We start from the raw sequence: 16,921 nt of genomic DNA, 5'->3' as shown, positions 1-16,921 counted from the left end.
AACAACAAACAGCGGTGATATGGTTTTTCTGTTGTTTAAGTTTACAGTATGAGAATCTTTCTTTGCAAGAGGTGGGGGGAGGAAGGTCAGAAAAATTATAGCGCAAGTAATTGTAAAGTGAGAGAAAATTTCCCGTCTACCCTAAGGGAGGAAAAAGGTGAACCAGTTATAGGTGAAGCTTTTTGAAGCACAATCTGCTGCCTTATCTCTGTAAATCACACCTGATGCTTTGATGTTGAAAGGGACCTTATTGATACACAATCAACTATAACAGATATATTTAAATAAGTTAGCAGTAAAGGCAAGCAGAAGATTTTCCTGTTCTTCTGCCATTTAGAACTGCTGTAAGTGGTTGTAAACGCTTGTAGAAACTGTTGTATTTTGAAACAGTTGCAGCTGATTTTGTTTGGAAACCCGAGAGAGCAGTCTGGCACAGAAACTAAAATGAAGTGAGTAGAAGCATACTCTTAAGTAACCATTAAATTTTACTTAGTGGATACTAAAATATAAACAACTTGTGAACTTTTTAACTTTGGGCAAACCCCATAACAACTTGCATATTTCATTGCAGAAACAGAGTATTAATATTAATGGGGATTGTATCAATTTTTGAACATAAAAAAACATCTATATGTTGTATTAAGCATGAAAGCATAGTGCATATCTACCATATTCAGTAAAAATACCTCCATAAATCTGGTTTACGTAAGTGATATATCTGTGTTTAAAGGACATGCTTTTTATTTCCTGCCACTGATCCTCACTGGCCTTCTTCATATTTTCTTTTTCTTGCTGAATGAAGTCTCTCCAAATTCAGCAATTTCTCGATTTCTTCTATTTGGTTTTGTATAATGGAGTTATGCATAGAAGAGCTGGCCTCATCTCTGAGTGCGCTTTCACTTGCTGGAGTTACAGTCATGGGAGAAGATTTCTGCTTGTGCTGTAAAGCACTAAATCCTTCTTTCACCTGACAATACAAATTTAGCAGTTAATAATCCAGTGAAATTCAAGTACAAAGGTTCAGATTGGTGGATTTTGCTGAGCATTAAGCAACCAAGGAAAAGGAAGTGTGAACAGAAAGAAGTCAGTTGGAAAAAATACATTTAATTTGAAGTGCTTGCTTCAGCTTTGATTTAGAAAATTTGATAATAACAAATACACTTTCATAAACCAAACCTTAACATAAGACTTAGTACAGAAGGGTATGATTTAAAAAAAGACAACCTTGTACCAGAACACAGATTAGCAAAATAAATAGTTTAATTAAACTGTTTAATGTTGCAATTGACATTTCTATTGCTGTGCAAGCATTTGATTAACAAAACCCAAAATCACGAGGTTTATAGTGTTAACTCCCTCTGTGATTCACTGTAGATTAAAAAGCAAACTTAATTAACTAATGCAAGGTTTGTACTACCTTGTTTTTTTACATTAAAAATCTTTTTGTTCTTTGAATAGTTTTAATTACTATTTGATAGATACTTCATATCTATCCCAATCAAACATATATGGCAACACAGTAGGGAAACAGCATTTTTCTTGAATGATGAGTTCTTCACTCGTAATCCAGTGTTGTATGGCTCGCAGGGAGGCCAGACTGCAGCACCTGCCTGAGCACAGGCACACGATACACGGAGCCAGTGTTGCAGTAGTTCTTGGGGATCTATAGCCTGACATCTCATGCTTCAATTGCATGCTAAGGTAATTCCCTGGCAGGGATCGTAAGGTGAGGCCTTCCCCATATGCTTAATTATGTTTTAACATTAGACAACTGTGCCCCAACCAGCTATAAGCCATAAAGACTTTTTCAGGCCTGCCTTTATTTTAGCACATGGATATTTTGCTAAAACTTTCCTTAGCCACTGCACAAGCATTTCTTGAAATTTAAAACGTGAACAATAATCTTCATGCAAACTGTTCACTTACTTAGCCTAGTGCATCTGTAACAACATCACTGCCATGCAGGTGAAGATACTGATCCTTAGGTCTATAATGTCTGTAATCTCCATTTCAATGAGGTAGTTCTTCATTTGAGCAATAAAATGTTTTAAAAACCTGTTAATTCTAGTGGCCATATACATATATTTTCCCATGATCTTTCCAAGGCCTCAGAAAGAAACAGATCATACTTCATTTCAAGCCACAAATCAAAATCTCTATGGAATAGTACATGGGGCTGCATCTGTCCTGTACAAATAATCTAAGATAAAGTCTTTCATTTAGGTCTTCCACATGTGGAAGTGAATTTTTCCAGTGCAATGCCGTGTTACTTGTATTTTACTGAAGACAAGCGTTTAGACCTCTTTGGAGAAGTAACTGCAGTTAGATAATATGTATAGTATTTTAATACAGTTCCGTGGCAGTGGGTTTATTATAAAGCTTAAAAAAAAAAAAATCTCAACTGTAAAACTAAAAGGCAGCATTTTCACAATAAAATACAAGTGAAACATGTCTTATTGCCAGCACTGAGTTATATGACAACCTGTCTGACACGTGTAAAAAACATTCATTGCTGAATAGTATGACTGCACAACTGGGAACTTGTGATTAAACTGAGCTGAAGATGCTTATTCATCCTTACCTTGGTACTCGGGCATGTACAGACTAATGTATAAAACAGTTCTTCATATTTTTATTAGAATTTTAAGTGCACCTGTAGCATTTCTTACTAATTTTCATCACTTTAGACTACTGTACTTTGGTTGAATGAGATTATCCAAACTAGAAGGCATAAATCTGCTCTAGTCTACATGTTAGTCAAAACAAATAAACCAAGCAGCCAGAAAGACTGCTGAGCTTATTTTTGATCTCTCAGCAGCTTTTTCATATTGGTCATAAAAATGACAAATTTGAGGACAGAAGGTATTAGAATGATACCAACACAGATGGAAGGGTGTGGTCTGCAATATCCCAGGCTAAGATTTCATAGATTAAGTATCTGTAAAATAATCTAAGGTCAAACCATCAAGGCACTCTGTTCTTGTTCATCTCACATCTCAGCTTTTACTTAGCACACAAAGAGCTTTAGTTTGGAGGTGACAGTAGATATAACAACAATCAGATAACGAAATAATACAGCTTTGTATTAGCTGTAGATTAGGTATTTTAGTTCACCCAATTCCTGGCTCCACCTCAGTGAGAAAATGCAAGAGAAACACAGCATATACCATCACTATGTTTGGTGAAAATTCCACCTCACTGTCATTTCCAACTAGAGTCATGTTAGGAAAGCTGAATAATTTGAAACACCAGTCTACTTCTGAATTTCAGAGAATGTGAATGCTAATGGCATTGAGAGCTGATTGAATCCCCTCAAGCCAGACAACTTTGTCACTTAAAAACACCATACACCCTGACCTCAAACCTCATCCAAAGAAGACAGCAATAACTACCTGAGAAATACCTCTAGAACCTCTTCTAAAAAGGAACAGCAACTGCAGTTGTAAATTATTGTATCACTTTTGATTAGTATGTTTAGCATTAGGTCGAATCCTAATGCAGCAGTTACAGTTGTCCAAGCTCCGCAGTCTATTATAGATCTAAAAATGCAGTATGAGCCATTGCTAGTGCCATCCCAAATGAAGTTGCCTTACGGGGAAACAATAGGTTTCTTTTTAATTCTCTGCTTTTACATATTTGTGTAATGTCATCCTACTAAATAAGATAACTCTAAATATAGCATCACATAACTGCAGCACAGAATAAACAGACAGTCTCTAATTCATACATATGCTGAATTTTTAGTCTTTCACAGGTTCTTTTAAATAACATGTACCTAACAAGTAATAGAGGAAACAAAGTTTTTATACCTTTACATACTACTTTTTTCTTTTTTTTTAACTTCTAGTTTTACTCTAGTTGATGATTTTTATTAGGGTACACAATGAAATACCCTCTTCCTCCCCTCCCAAACAGACTGGTTAGCATGGGTTTGATTCATATACTGTGACTTTTTCCTGCTGCTTTCTATCAAACTTAATTGTGAAAAATGGTGCCTTGTTGCCCTTTTGATATTATTTTGGAGATTGACTCAGTCTTAAAGTATCCAGATGCGTACAGTTGTACAAATATCTGTGGAATTAGCTCACTGAGGTCTGGTCCACAATATTTTTAATTGACTTACATGTTCTGTGGGAAAAGAAGAATCATAAAAAGTCTTTGCTATAGCATTCCATTCTTCACTAGGGTCTCCCTGGGGGTCTCGGTGGATACTAGAGGTATTCAAAGTGTCGTCAGTTCTGTTGAAACTGGTAGAACCTGATTGACAAGAAGGAAATGATAAAAACTGCAATTTAGTCTCTAGGCACTAATTGTAAAGTAACTAAACTTCTGGTTTACCTCTGATCTTAAAAACTCAGGTATTTTTGTTTTAAATCACTAAATCTCTGTTGTGGGCTTTTCCCTCTTCGTTTTTTTTCTTTCACATACCTCTGCATCTATTTGGTCTCTAAAGATGAGGTGTTTTTCTACTCTAATTAAAAGTGTTTTCTATCATTTTCACATATTAAGTTAATGACATTAAAATTGTGGTTTATAGAAAATATATGTATTCTGAAGATTCTGTTTGTTTTGTTTTGTTTTGTTTTTTTCCAAACAGTATTACTTGACTTACCTTCTGATAATGATAATAAAATACATAATTACTTCCATCCTGACATCATATTCTCAGGTGACTTGTAATAAAAAAGGCATTCTAAATGCAAAGGTTTTTAGACAAACTAAGAACATTTTAAATAAGAAGTCTTTTTGTAAATGGCTATACCTAATATTTCAGGAAATCAAGCTATAGCTACCCACTAAAGGTAGGAAGTGCAAGTAAGTAGATTATTCGTAGCAGTGTATAAGGCTCCAGCCCTACAGTGACTTTATGCATTGCTAATAGACTTTGTGGAAACCAATATCAGGTTCCTTGCAAGATCAAAACATAAGCATACTTTCACAATTACTCATAATGCAAACAGTAGCTGTTTTGTCACTACAGAGATGCCCGTCAATCACTGCGACAATAACTACAAGCTTTGTTTTGCTATGAAAATACATGTTACCTCATGGTTATATAACAGTTAATTAAGAATACTGTCATTTTCCCTTGGGAGGAAGAGGAAAACAGTTATGAGTTTGTGTTTGTTTTCTTTTTCAAGAGTTCGCCAGGAAGATATTGCCCATTCCCAGTTCATTCCTCCATTTACTAATGTGGAGTGGCTGCTCGCTGGGAACTAGAGTTGTATAAATAGTAAATTGCATTGTGGTTAGGCAGTGAAAGGAATTCCCTCAGATAGGCTTATTAAACTGTCACCAGTGCTCTTCACCTCTAGGTCTTGCATATGGCTAAACTGTTTATGCTTCAGTAAGTGAAAATAACATAACATAAAATAAAAATTTAGGGACACTGTCCACATGGACTCCACTCCAGGTTTGCCATTTGGGAAAATATCTCAAAACAGAACAAAAACCAACCACAATAAATCTTGGAAGTTGCAGTGCTGCGTACCACAATGACTCTTAGGTGCCCTGACAGTAAGGTTCTCCAGTCTTCAAAAGAAGTGCAGGAATCTGAGAGGTCAGCAAGCTGAAGTAGGGACCCATCTGAATTAGGCAGTGTGATGAGAGCGAGAGGCATATCTGGGACCCAGATCAAGATCCTCCCTGTGAAGTTTTGCTAGAATCCAAGAGGGCTGGTGACTACTGGTCACTAGGCAACTCATCTGGGCAACTGGAGTTATATTAAAATCCCTACCAACTCCTTTGGATGAACCTGAGTCACTTCTTGGAATTACAATACTTTGCATGCAGAAGCGTTACTGACAAGCAAATGAGGAGGAACACATGGAGGAGTTTCAGACAGTTCTGTCCATTTTTACAGAAAAGATACATGCAGAACATCACATAACTATGCATTCATTTTCTCGAAACAAGTATCAAAATTCACATCATTAAAAGAAATAATGTACCATGTAAGATCAGGATTCTGCTACCTTGCTACCACCACTATTGTTTAGAGACAAAAACTTTTCTGAAACTGAACTTCAAAAAACTGTGTGTCTGTATACAAATGTACATAGGCAAGAGACCAAGTACAGAACTGAAATTACCTATACATCTAAATTCATAACACCGGAACAATATAAAATAACCAGACTGCTGGTTTTCTGTCTCACTGCCACTGGCTACAAATCTAAGGGATGGGAGTCGGTTCTGCTCTTTGTATGTTCAAGGGGTCAAGCTCAAAACACTACATCAACAAAACCTCAAATAGACACAAACACCCTATATTGTAGACCTAGCTCTCTCGAAAAAATGTCTAAGCACCCAAAGCTCCATTTTTCGACAAAAGCAGGGGCTGTAATTTCTTCCAGAGCCTAAGAGATCATCTGCTTTCTTATGCTTACAGTGTGCATTAGGAATAGAATCCACATGCAAGCTTTGTTTTGAGAAAGGAAGCACCACTTATACTATCTTCTACTCTGAGCAGTTACTGAAGTAGAGGAACATCTATAAATGTATTGGAGTCAGTTTACTGTGGAAATAGAAATGAGACTTGTAGTATTTTGATAAAAGATTGAGTTTAGAAATGGCACTTTTAGTCAATAAATATAGGGGTAATCTAGCAGCTAATTTTATTGCAAAACAAATCTAAAATACAAGTTTTTCCATATTTCAGTAATGGTTTAGAAATGTGGAATAACATTCATATTTACTGCTTTGCATATGCAAAATATTGCTCAGCAAATAATCACCAAGTGCCATCAGTATGAGGTGAAAAAGCTCCTTAGGCACTCTCAACAAGTAGGTGTGTTACCTGGAGCTTCAAAGAATATAAACTTCTACTTTCACACATTCTACACATTCAGATAGTTTTAAGTGTCCACCTGAACTAAAGATGTACAATAAAATAAAAAAGTAAAATTTCTCTAATCCCCATTCAAAGAAGCATCTACCAGTTCAAAAACTACCCTAATTTTCATGCAAAACAAGGGCACTGAATAATTTCCAAAAGCTGCTCAGTGCTTTGCAGATATACGCAGAGCCTTGATAGAGCATGCTCTATATTAGGGTTAAAAATGCCTATAAAAATTCAGTTTGCCATTGTACTGCTTTTCTTTCACAAAGGGAAATATGAGAAAAAGTTTATTTAATCAGATAATTGAGCAAACAAAAGCTGTTTAGTTGCATTTATGCTATAAATTAATGAAGAATTCTCATCTTTGAATTTATTTTTTTTACCATGTAACTAAAATGACAGTTTAAATTTTTCTAATGCTACACTAAAATTAGATGCAGAAATTTCACATTTTGTTAATTTTTCTAAGCATAATCAGTACATGCTTCAAAATGTAAATGATCATTTTTCTTACCTAGTCCCGTTTCTCTTCTGTCAACATTTTCACTGAGATTTTGACACTGTGTTTTTGAAATAACCTTTGTGTTTTCCACTAAGCATGGTAGTTTCTCTTTCAAAAGGGAAGGTTCCTTGGAAGCTGAAGTCCATGTAGCTTGACCTCTCCTTTGATTTACTCTTGAACAAGAGCTGAGGTCTAGAAAGTTTAAGTATACTGGAGTTTTCTCAGCTTTTTTATCTGAGGTTGAAAGATCAAAGGATGACCTTCCACTTGTGTTTACTAAATTTCCAGATGTTCTCATGGGTAAAGAGCATGATTCTTTCAGGTGACCCTCAGCAAACTTCCTTCCTGGAACTGTACTATTCAGTGAGTCTTTTTTCTCTTTTAATAATGTGTTATTTGTTGAATTATTAATCTCCAGGGAATGTCCATTTTTGATAGAGTGTATCTGAATATTATCATTAACTTTTTTACATGGAATTAATTTATTTGTACTAATTCTATCTGTTGGGGTGGTTTTATAAGCAATTATTTCAAGACCATCAGCCTTTACTGGAGATATGACTTCAGTATTCAAAGTACCTGTATTTGTAGCATTGCCTGCTTGTTCAGTGCTGTCTTGTTCAGCTTGCTTGCTGCTCATGTCATCCACATTCATTCCTCTTTCCATTTTGGGGGGGCATAAATTGAAAGTACTTAAGAGAGACATATTATCATTCTGTTCTTTTGTGGCATCACCACTGCTTGCATTATCACAATAAACAGCTGGTAGATGTTGAGCATGAGCTGCTGGAACACCAGTACTCCTCAGCAAGCCATCTCTGTTTTTGTCATTGTCATCGTAAATTCCATCTTCAGTGTCTACGTGTGTCTGTTTAGAAGGAAGTTTATCTCTATTTACACCACGCAGATTTAACAAGTTTGCTTCTGGTTCATTGCCTAAGTAATTGTCACTGTCGAGCAAGCTACATTTTTGATACCCTGTTTGAGCATTTTCTTTAATATAAGATAGGATGCCAAAACTTAATTCCTTAGCTTGATGATTATCTGTACTTCTCTCACACACAGCATTCTTCTCAGTGCAAAGAACCACTTCAGACTTGGTTTGGGATGCTTCAGGTGTAAGGACACTTTTGTTATGTTGTATGGTATTTGTTTTTTTATCTGCCTTAGTACAAATTGATTCATCTGTAGTATTGGACAATTCTTGCTTGCTAGAGTCAGTCTCCTGACTTCCATTTTTCTTGTAGGTACCTACGGTGTCAATACTGTCTAAGACGACCTTTCTTGTTTGTGTGCAGCATGCTGCCACTGGCTCAGTGCTGTCCTCTAGCTTTTGTTCTAAATATGCATTGTTTTCATCCAGTAACATTCCACATGTTGCTCCTAGGCTTTCTGCTTCTTTGTAGTCAGTGACATGTATTTCTGAGGTCTGTCCTTGGGTAATTAAATCAGCATCTGTGCAAAGGGTATTCCTGGGAGAAGCCTCCCTTTGCTTTTCTTCATAAGGGCTAGCAACATTAATTTCATCCTTAAAACTGTTCTCAAGAACTTGTAAATCTGTTAGAGTAAGTGTATTATCTAGTTAGTGGTAGATAACCCAGAGGTTAAGTAATGCTTTATTTTTACAGTTTAAACTTTCCAAAGAGATCCACTCAAGATTAGTATTGATACAAATTTTTCTTATCTTACATTACAAACACAAGTCTATCAAAAAGTTACTGAAGTATTGCATTGTGGTAACTTGCAAAATATTAATTAACTGTTCAAACAGAAAATATATTAATATTCTGTAGATTTTAGATATAGTCTATAGTTGAAATATTTCCAACTGATATCTGTCAGCCTTATATTGAAAGGGGTCTTCATTATGAAATTATAACGCATACTTAATCAACCACAGTGTATCTACATAAAGTTTAAACCACTGATTACTACTGCAACTGTATTTGTCTATATTTTTGAAAGTGGCATTTTTAGCTAAATGGAAAACAAAACCAAAACAACTGTTTAAGGGACTAGGTTTATACCAAAACGAATACGCTATGATTTGATAGTACTGGGCCAGTGAGGAATAACGAGAATATCAATATCAGAAAGGTGTTTTCTAAAAGATACACTTGAAGGCTGTGAGCACTGATCCTTTAAAGCAGTCACTGTGCAGTTAATAAGCTTTTAAATTTCCACTTATCTTTGCTACATTTTAGAGACTGAACATTACAGACTAAGTACATTTCCTTTAGGTTGCTTCAGAAAATTACTTATAGGAGTTACAAAGTGCTTTGTATAGAAAAGTATTACGATTACCCACATGAACAGACCTTCATTGGCCTGTGCAGTGCAATCATTCTTTCTGCCTTTTAAAATTGTTTCATGGAAAAGGGAAAGTCCTTGGTTTTGCTTCTAAACACTTCTATATGCATTATAGTTCTTCCTAACCCCTATTCACTTCTTGATCTGGCATGCAGAAAAAGAGTATTGCAACAGCTTGAGGGGTTACAGCACAGAGATCTTACTTAATGTCCCAGGGCAGCCACTGGAAGTACTGTGCTTTCATTCAGAGCTTTGTGAATTTATCATAGATTAGCACTACAGACACCAAGAATTGTATTGTTGTTAGTAAAAAACCACTTAATTCAGCATTCAAGCATTCGTCATATACTGTATTTGTAAACATTTATCTTTTCTTCAATAGTTTTACTTATCTCTGTTATCCATGTGATGTTATTACTTTGTTCTATCTGTAATTCCTCAGTGCTGAAAGAGCAGTCCATTGTGGTTTTTACTTCAGTTTCTTCATCGTGTCCAAAATTACCATCTTTTCTTATTATAGATTGCATACATTCGTTTTCTTTCTGAATAGCTTGTATTTCACTGTCTTTTGAGTGTTCTTGACCACTCTAGCATAAGATGGAACAAAAGATCATACATATTTTAATAATTAATTGCAGTCAGTGATTAGATTTAAAGTTCAGGACTTCGATTTAAAATAATTTTTACAATTCTGATGGAAAACAAAGACCATTCACCTGAAGAGTACAAAGATAATGTAAATAGACAAACAAAGCAGACTAAAAACTTAGAAGAGTAGGAAAGAAATAATATCTTGCTATATTAGAGTCCACAGAGAAAAGTTAGTTATACAGATTGACAGTTTCTCAGAGGAAGGAATATGCGTCGTACGTGTGCTAACCGGATCACTCCTTCTGTCTGCTGGCTAAATCAGTGACCTGCTCAGTAATTACATGCAGAAAAAACCTGCATGATTGCTATTTACATTCAAACACATGTGCATAAAGACACATATTAACACTAGGGTTTGTTCTAACAAAACACCTAGGATTTTTAACTTCAATTCATAAGCAAATAACGCTTACGAATTTGCAGTTCCTGTCAGTCATTTCCTTGTTCCCTCCCAGATAGCTTTTTAACCTGAATTTGAGTCCAATTCAATGGGAGTAGAAACCTGAAAGATGTGTCTACATAAACTTAAGTCACTGGTCTTCTACTGCAGCTGTATTTGTTTTTATTTCTGAAAGTTGCATTTGATAAAGTTCTCTGAAAACTAGGAGCTGAATAGTGAAGAAACACCCTAATAAAAACCCCACCAAAAAAGGAAAAGAAGATGCATCCTTTATCTTCATCAACTGTTCAGCAGCTGAAGACAAGAACAAATGCTAGCTCTCACCCTACAGATGGGATATAAAAGTACGTAAATGTGGGAGGGAGCAGGGGTATTGCTTAGCCCATAAAAGATGCAAGAAAAAGCTGAAGATACTTGGGTGACTGGAGGTGTTGCAAAAGGAAGACTGGGATGTGGGAAGGAGTTACAAGCTCTGTGCTTGGGCATCATGTATGTGGGGAGGACAGAATATATTGCAAAATGGAGGGAGACACGTAGACAATACTGGTAAAAAATGGAATTATTGCAATGGTGGCACAGTAGATGATGTAGCATACAAATCCGCAGGAAACAATTTTCTACAGGTCACAGAAACATCCTGATGCTCCCAGCTTTGTTGATTTGGAGGAGGGAGGAGTCACGGTGAATGGAGGAGGGTCCTAAAAATAGTCTTCCTCCTCTGCCAAATACTCCACCTTCAATTTGAAGTTTCAATTGATATTTCTTTCTCTTTTCCTCAAGTTTTATTCTCATTTTCCCTGTCATTCTGATTTGGAAACTGTAAATATTACATCATTCTAGTTTTCTAAGTTTTTAAGTAGTTAATTTTGCTTCTTGACTATATACATCATTGGCATCACATTTTCAAGATTTTATTTTCAAATATAAATACTTGACATTTTCATTTTCTTTCATGAAAGCAGTAATTCTTTTATAATCTCTTCCTCCTAGGAGCTGTTTTGTTAGATAGAAACACCAAACAACAGAATATAACTGTGCATGTTATTCTTTTGTACAGGTATAAAACAGCTACTACAGTGGAACTTACCACAGTTGTTGGTATGGCCTGAACTGCTGAATGTATCTGAAACAAACATGATAAAGTGTTCTTAGAAAGGGAGAAAAGTTACATGATTCCTTTCCAGATCTTCAGGTGGGTTGAATAAACCTAGTTTCCGTCAACTTCAAATGGCTGTTCAGCCCTTCAAAAATAGGTCCAAGATGCATAAAGTAAAATGCCTACATATCAAAACTACTAAACCTGGATTTTATTTTTTTCCCTGTGATTTAGTAAAATCTAACTAAGCAAGAAACATATATCTAAGACCTTTCAGAATATTTCACACTATGAAATTCAAAATCTCAAAACCAGATCTCTCTGCACATATACACACAAAAGAATTACAATAACCCATTGCTAGGTGTAGCCCTATTATCTAATGGTATACAGCTGTATTACAAATTGTATTAAACTAAATGTGAAGCATAGTAAAGTTAAACTAAATTGCAATTTGAGTCTGTAATGAGGTCTGATGTTGAACCTTTCTTTTAAAAAAGACCTTCTGTTTAATTACTATTCCACGGGTGATCAGAATGAAGAAGTTTACATACATTCTAAATTTCATGCCCCATAATCACAGGGATTTCATATTGCACAAGGTGTAAATATAAATATATGCATATTTCCTTGCAACAGTTGGAGCCGTAGTCAAGATCTAAATCACAGCCAACACATTTCCCTTTTATGTTTTACTAGACACTGACTCATTACTGATACAAGGTGAAATTCTCCAAATTAGAACAATCATTATGATCTGCTGCAGGTCCTGTAATTTCTTGGCAGCGTTCCACTGAAGATTTGACTCAGCCTAACCTGCCTAGGTTTTGAAATCTTATGATCATACAATGCAAAGCATTATGGTAATTTGCTGTAAGATAGTATAAGATATATATTTAGAAGACATATCAGACTTGCTGCATTTATGAGCATATGCTTTAAGTTTATATACTTTCAAATTCATAGGGTTATCTTAGTAAGCACAAGTACTGTTCACCATGAACAATTGATTGTGTGCATTGATTCTGCATCCTTAACACAATTAATGTTTCATTTTCATTCAAAGAAACAATGATTTTTGAAAGTTACACAATTTGCATTATACACCTTTGGCACAATGAGTAGTCATTTCAAGTCCAACTTCCATTGCCTTATGAAGCATACCCCAGCAGATATGTGTGTGTGTATATTCATGTATGTGTGTATATGTAAGTCTGTGAGCTATGCACATACATATATGCATTGTGAAGAAATTGATCTTAAATTCTTCCAGATTGTAAAATATTACAGTTTGTCATTTTACTGACAATTCATAGGCTGGTTCTAAGAAAATAATCTGTCTTCACAGTCCTAGTGTCCTCCTATTTTCCTTGCACTGAAAGCAAAATCATATACCTGCAAAATGAGTCTTCCCTTCTTTGAAGAATAAATCATTATTTGGATGTAAAAACTAATGGAAAAAACTATGTAACCAATACTCATCAACGGAATACACTCAATGCACAAGGGAAGTTTTTCTTATGGCTTATGATGCTTCCAAGTTTTTTCCAATCTTATAAAAGACTGAAATATAAATTTGACCGTCTTCATGTGTTTAACCACTTGTTGACTTCTCATATGTGCTCTAAACATAGAGCTGAACATGGATTTCATTCACCCAGCAATTCAAGCTCAATTTTTGTTCAACATGCACTGCATACAGTCTTCTACCTCCTGCACTCATTACTTGATGAGCTTGCTATGCCTTTGTTGATTCTTAAAGACACTAAGTGAAATAAAGGTTAGGGTTTTTTTTAACTAAAACTGAAGAATTTAAATAACCTATATGTTGATAAAACGAATCTTCTGATCTGTCCCATGTTACAGAGGCTGAAATTAGTTCCTCTGAGTAGAAGTGGACTGACTTTTACAGTTACAGGGAACTTACTTACATATGAAGTCAATGGGTCTGCCACATTATTTGAGAAACACCCATGCAAAATATGTTAGTGAAATGGGATTTAGTAAAGATAGATTATGTAAGATAACTGCTATCTATTATGTATAAATTTATTAATGAGGTAACATCTCAAGTTTCTATGATATAAGCACCCCTCTGGATCAAAGGGGAACATTCTCTGGGTATACTAAATTTTAAATGGGAACTTGGATGATTGATTGCATCAGATACATTTTTAGGTTTAGCAATGTCAAAGGAAGATCAATGGGCATGACAGCCAGATCAGAAAAACGGTCATGTTTGTCATTCTCTAAAATTTTTACATGAGATGGAAAGTACTGCAGCTATTAGAGACACCTACCTGCAGATTTTCCACTTGCTCAGAATACTGATTTCCCTGAGGAGGATGATAATCTTCAAGATTTCTATGAACTCCTTTAAGGGAATTCAGCTCGTTTTTAATGGTGTCTATTTCTCTTCTCATGTTTTCCTCCTGTAATAATTGAGGGTACTCAGAGCATACAAACACAGATCTTCACTGCGTGTTCAAATCTGTAAAACAGTATTTTACAGGGGCAACAACAGCTTCACATATTAAAGTAAATCCTTAAAAGAAAGTATAGATGCTAAGGAATTTCTTCATACAATGTAAGATAATTTTGAGCTCTTCAAATGAAAATTTTAACCACATTTCTGTTACAAATGATACCTTTTATTAATTGACTTTTATTTTTCACCATTTACTTCAAGTAGCAATGTTCAAAAAAGTGAGATTTGTATTTGTAGGTTTGTTCCTTTTTTGGCTCAAAGATAAACATACTAGTCAACATTGATTCTCTCACTGATTCACTGACAAGAAACTACAACAGCAAATAATTTGCTTGGCATTTTACTTCTGTAAATAGCCCCAAGTATCCACTGCTTCTTTGGTGAGTATGTAACAATTACATTTTTGTATTTAGAACAAAAAAGATGGTCAAAAATTCAAGTTATAACAAGAAAAGAAGGGCAATTTTACAGAAATACCTTAATTTTATTTACAAATATTTCCAGAGCAGTGTATAATGTCAATATTATCCACGATGATGCTATACTTTCAGACATTAAGAGACCAAATTTCTAGTTAGCAATAGCAGAAATATTGAGAGGGAAAACCAAGGAAAAAAAAAAAAAATCACCTTCCAAAGAATGTTGCAAACTTCCCTGAGAAATAAGCAGGGCCAATTCCCGTGTCTAAACAGGAAACTATGGTATAAGACTCTCACAGAAATCAAGGAGATCAAATCTTCTCAAGGCAGTGAGAGTCAGAACGGTTCAGCTATTCTGTACTCTCGTCTCCATGGTGGCTGCACTCGAGAGAGTTAGCCCCAGACAACAGGATTACAAAGAACAACAAATATTGAAGACAAAATATTGTTTAGCTGTACACAGAGGCAAATTCACTGAGAGGACATATAGGCTTCTACATTTTCTTATCCCCTTTCACCCCGCAGTCCACACTGAATAATTCATATCAAATCAGGACATCTGCTTTACTGCAAGCCTTCAGTATCTCTACCTGATTCAGTTTGAGGTTGCTTTGTTTTTTTTCTGGGCATGTGGCCCTTCAGAAGTACCTTTATTCTGTGTCACTTCAGTCTATGTGTGTTTACATTAATTTTTTACTATATGACAGTTTACCGATAGTTTTTTCAGGGTACAAGAATCCAGCCTAGAAATGCTGGTGTTCTCTGAACAAGTTGTGTAAAAAATTCCAAATTTCCTGAAGAATACATAAAACTCAATGTAAATTAAGAACTATATCAGCTTCCACGTCTAAGTAATGACAAGTGTGTAATTCTGGAATATTTAAGTGCTAAATTCAAGGTAACACATAATACCCGGGCTCTTGCCTTACAGAACTGCAGGAAGTGCCGTGACCTTTTAGAGCACAGAAGTCAATGATTCTCCTAAATCTACCTTTTAAAAATATTCATTTCTAGAAGAGTCTGCACTACTGGAAAAAAAATTGGTTGTTTTTATTGTATTATTTCTGCAATATTTTCTTGGCTTTTAAGAATTACTAGAAATGCTTGATGACTATTTCAAAAACCTTTTTAATACTCCAACATTTAATTTAATAAACCTACATCTTTTTTCCAAGTTCTCAGTGCTTTCTCATGCTCATTCTGAAGATTAAGGAACTTTTCTTCATTTTCCTGTGCCTTCTCCCTTTGCAGCTCATTATCTCTTTCAAGGGTCTGCAATAAAATTAATTATCCAAAAAATAATCAATACCACATTAATGAATTTTGATGTGGTTTATGTTGCTTGGACCTTTGCTTCTAACATGCTGGAAGTGCCATACAGATCAGTGATAATGTGCTATCTCAACAATAATTTTCATAAATTAACAGAAAGGTGCTTATAGTTTAGCTAACAGGAAACAGGGGGAGGTTATGAAAAAAGAAATGGCTATAAAAGGGTATAAAAACACTTGCCATTATTCAGTTTCACTGCATAAGTTTTAATGTGCTGAAAAAGTAATATAAAGTCCAGAGATGAGAAATATGAAATGTAGCACAATGTAGACCCATTGTACTTAAAGAAAGAACTACTGTACACTCAAAAAAAAATTTTTATTTTTCTGAGCAGTTTTTCTATCCTAATTTGCTTATTAACCTATCTCGTAAACTGTATAAACTTTAAATTCTAAAACATATCTACTGGTACATAAAGTATACATCCGATTATCCTTTAATTTATTTTTATTAGAGCATTGAAATAGGAGTGTATTAAAATAACAGTAATATTAAGATTTATACTATCGTAATTGTACTTGCAACATTTTTGGATAACACTTTCAGCTTTACTGTCCTAAATTAAAGCAGTCTTGTGTAAATCAACAGTAACTTCACACATATCTCAGGTACTGTTGGAATTTTTATCCTATCACATTTTTATAGCAAACAATATGGAAGATAAAGGACTTACTGCATCCATTATCTACTATGTAGATGACAGAAATATATTTGAGAAAGTAAACATGATTTTGATGCATGTAACATTGAAAAATGTTAAGTTATGATGGCAATACTTGAAAGCAATTCCTTTTTACTTAATCTTTTCCACTAAAACTGAGTCTACTTCTTGATTCACTTTGCATCAATTTTAAAATGCCTATGTGAATTTAGCTACACTAT

At 34.9% G+C, this 16,921-nt stretch overlaps 1 protein-coding gene across 1 annotated transcript in view; it reads right to left on the bottom strand.

Annotated features, from left to right (window-relative positions):
* Positions 1-60: 60 nt before the first annotated feature.
* Positions 61-16,921, bottom strand: part of CCDC73 (coiled-coil domain containing 73) — a 106,208-nt gene continuing 89,347 nt past the window's right edge. The window contains 7 exon segments of the mRNA XM_042784851.1: positions 61-967; positions 4,124-4,257; positions 7,356-8,900; positions 10,072-10,240; positions 11,792-11,827; positions 14,101-14,232; positions 15,869-15,979. Of these exon segments, the coding sequence (XP_042640785.1) occupies positions 761-967; positions 4,124-4,257; positions 7,356-8,900; positions 10,072-10,240; positions 11,792-11,827; positions 14,101-14,232; positions 15,869-15,979 (2,334 nt within the window). The 3' untranslated portion in view covers positions 61-760.

The sequence above is a fragment of the Tyto alba genome, unplaced genomic scaffold, assembly GCF_018691265.1.
Source record: "Tyto alba isolate M040663 unplaced genomic scaffold, T.alba_DEE_v4.0 Super-Scaffold_8, whole genome shotgun sequence".
In the NCBI taxonomy this organism is placed as follows: domain Eukaryota; kingdom Metazoa; phylum Chordata; class Aves; order Strigiformes; family Tytonidae; genus Tyto; species Tyto alba.
Note: the sequence above shows the minus strand (reverse complement) of the source record. Positions and strands in the feature narration are given on the sequence as shown.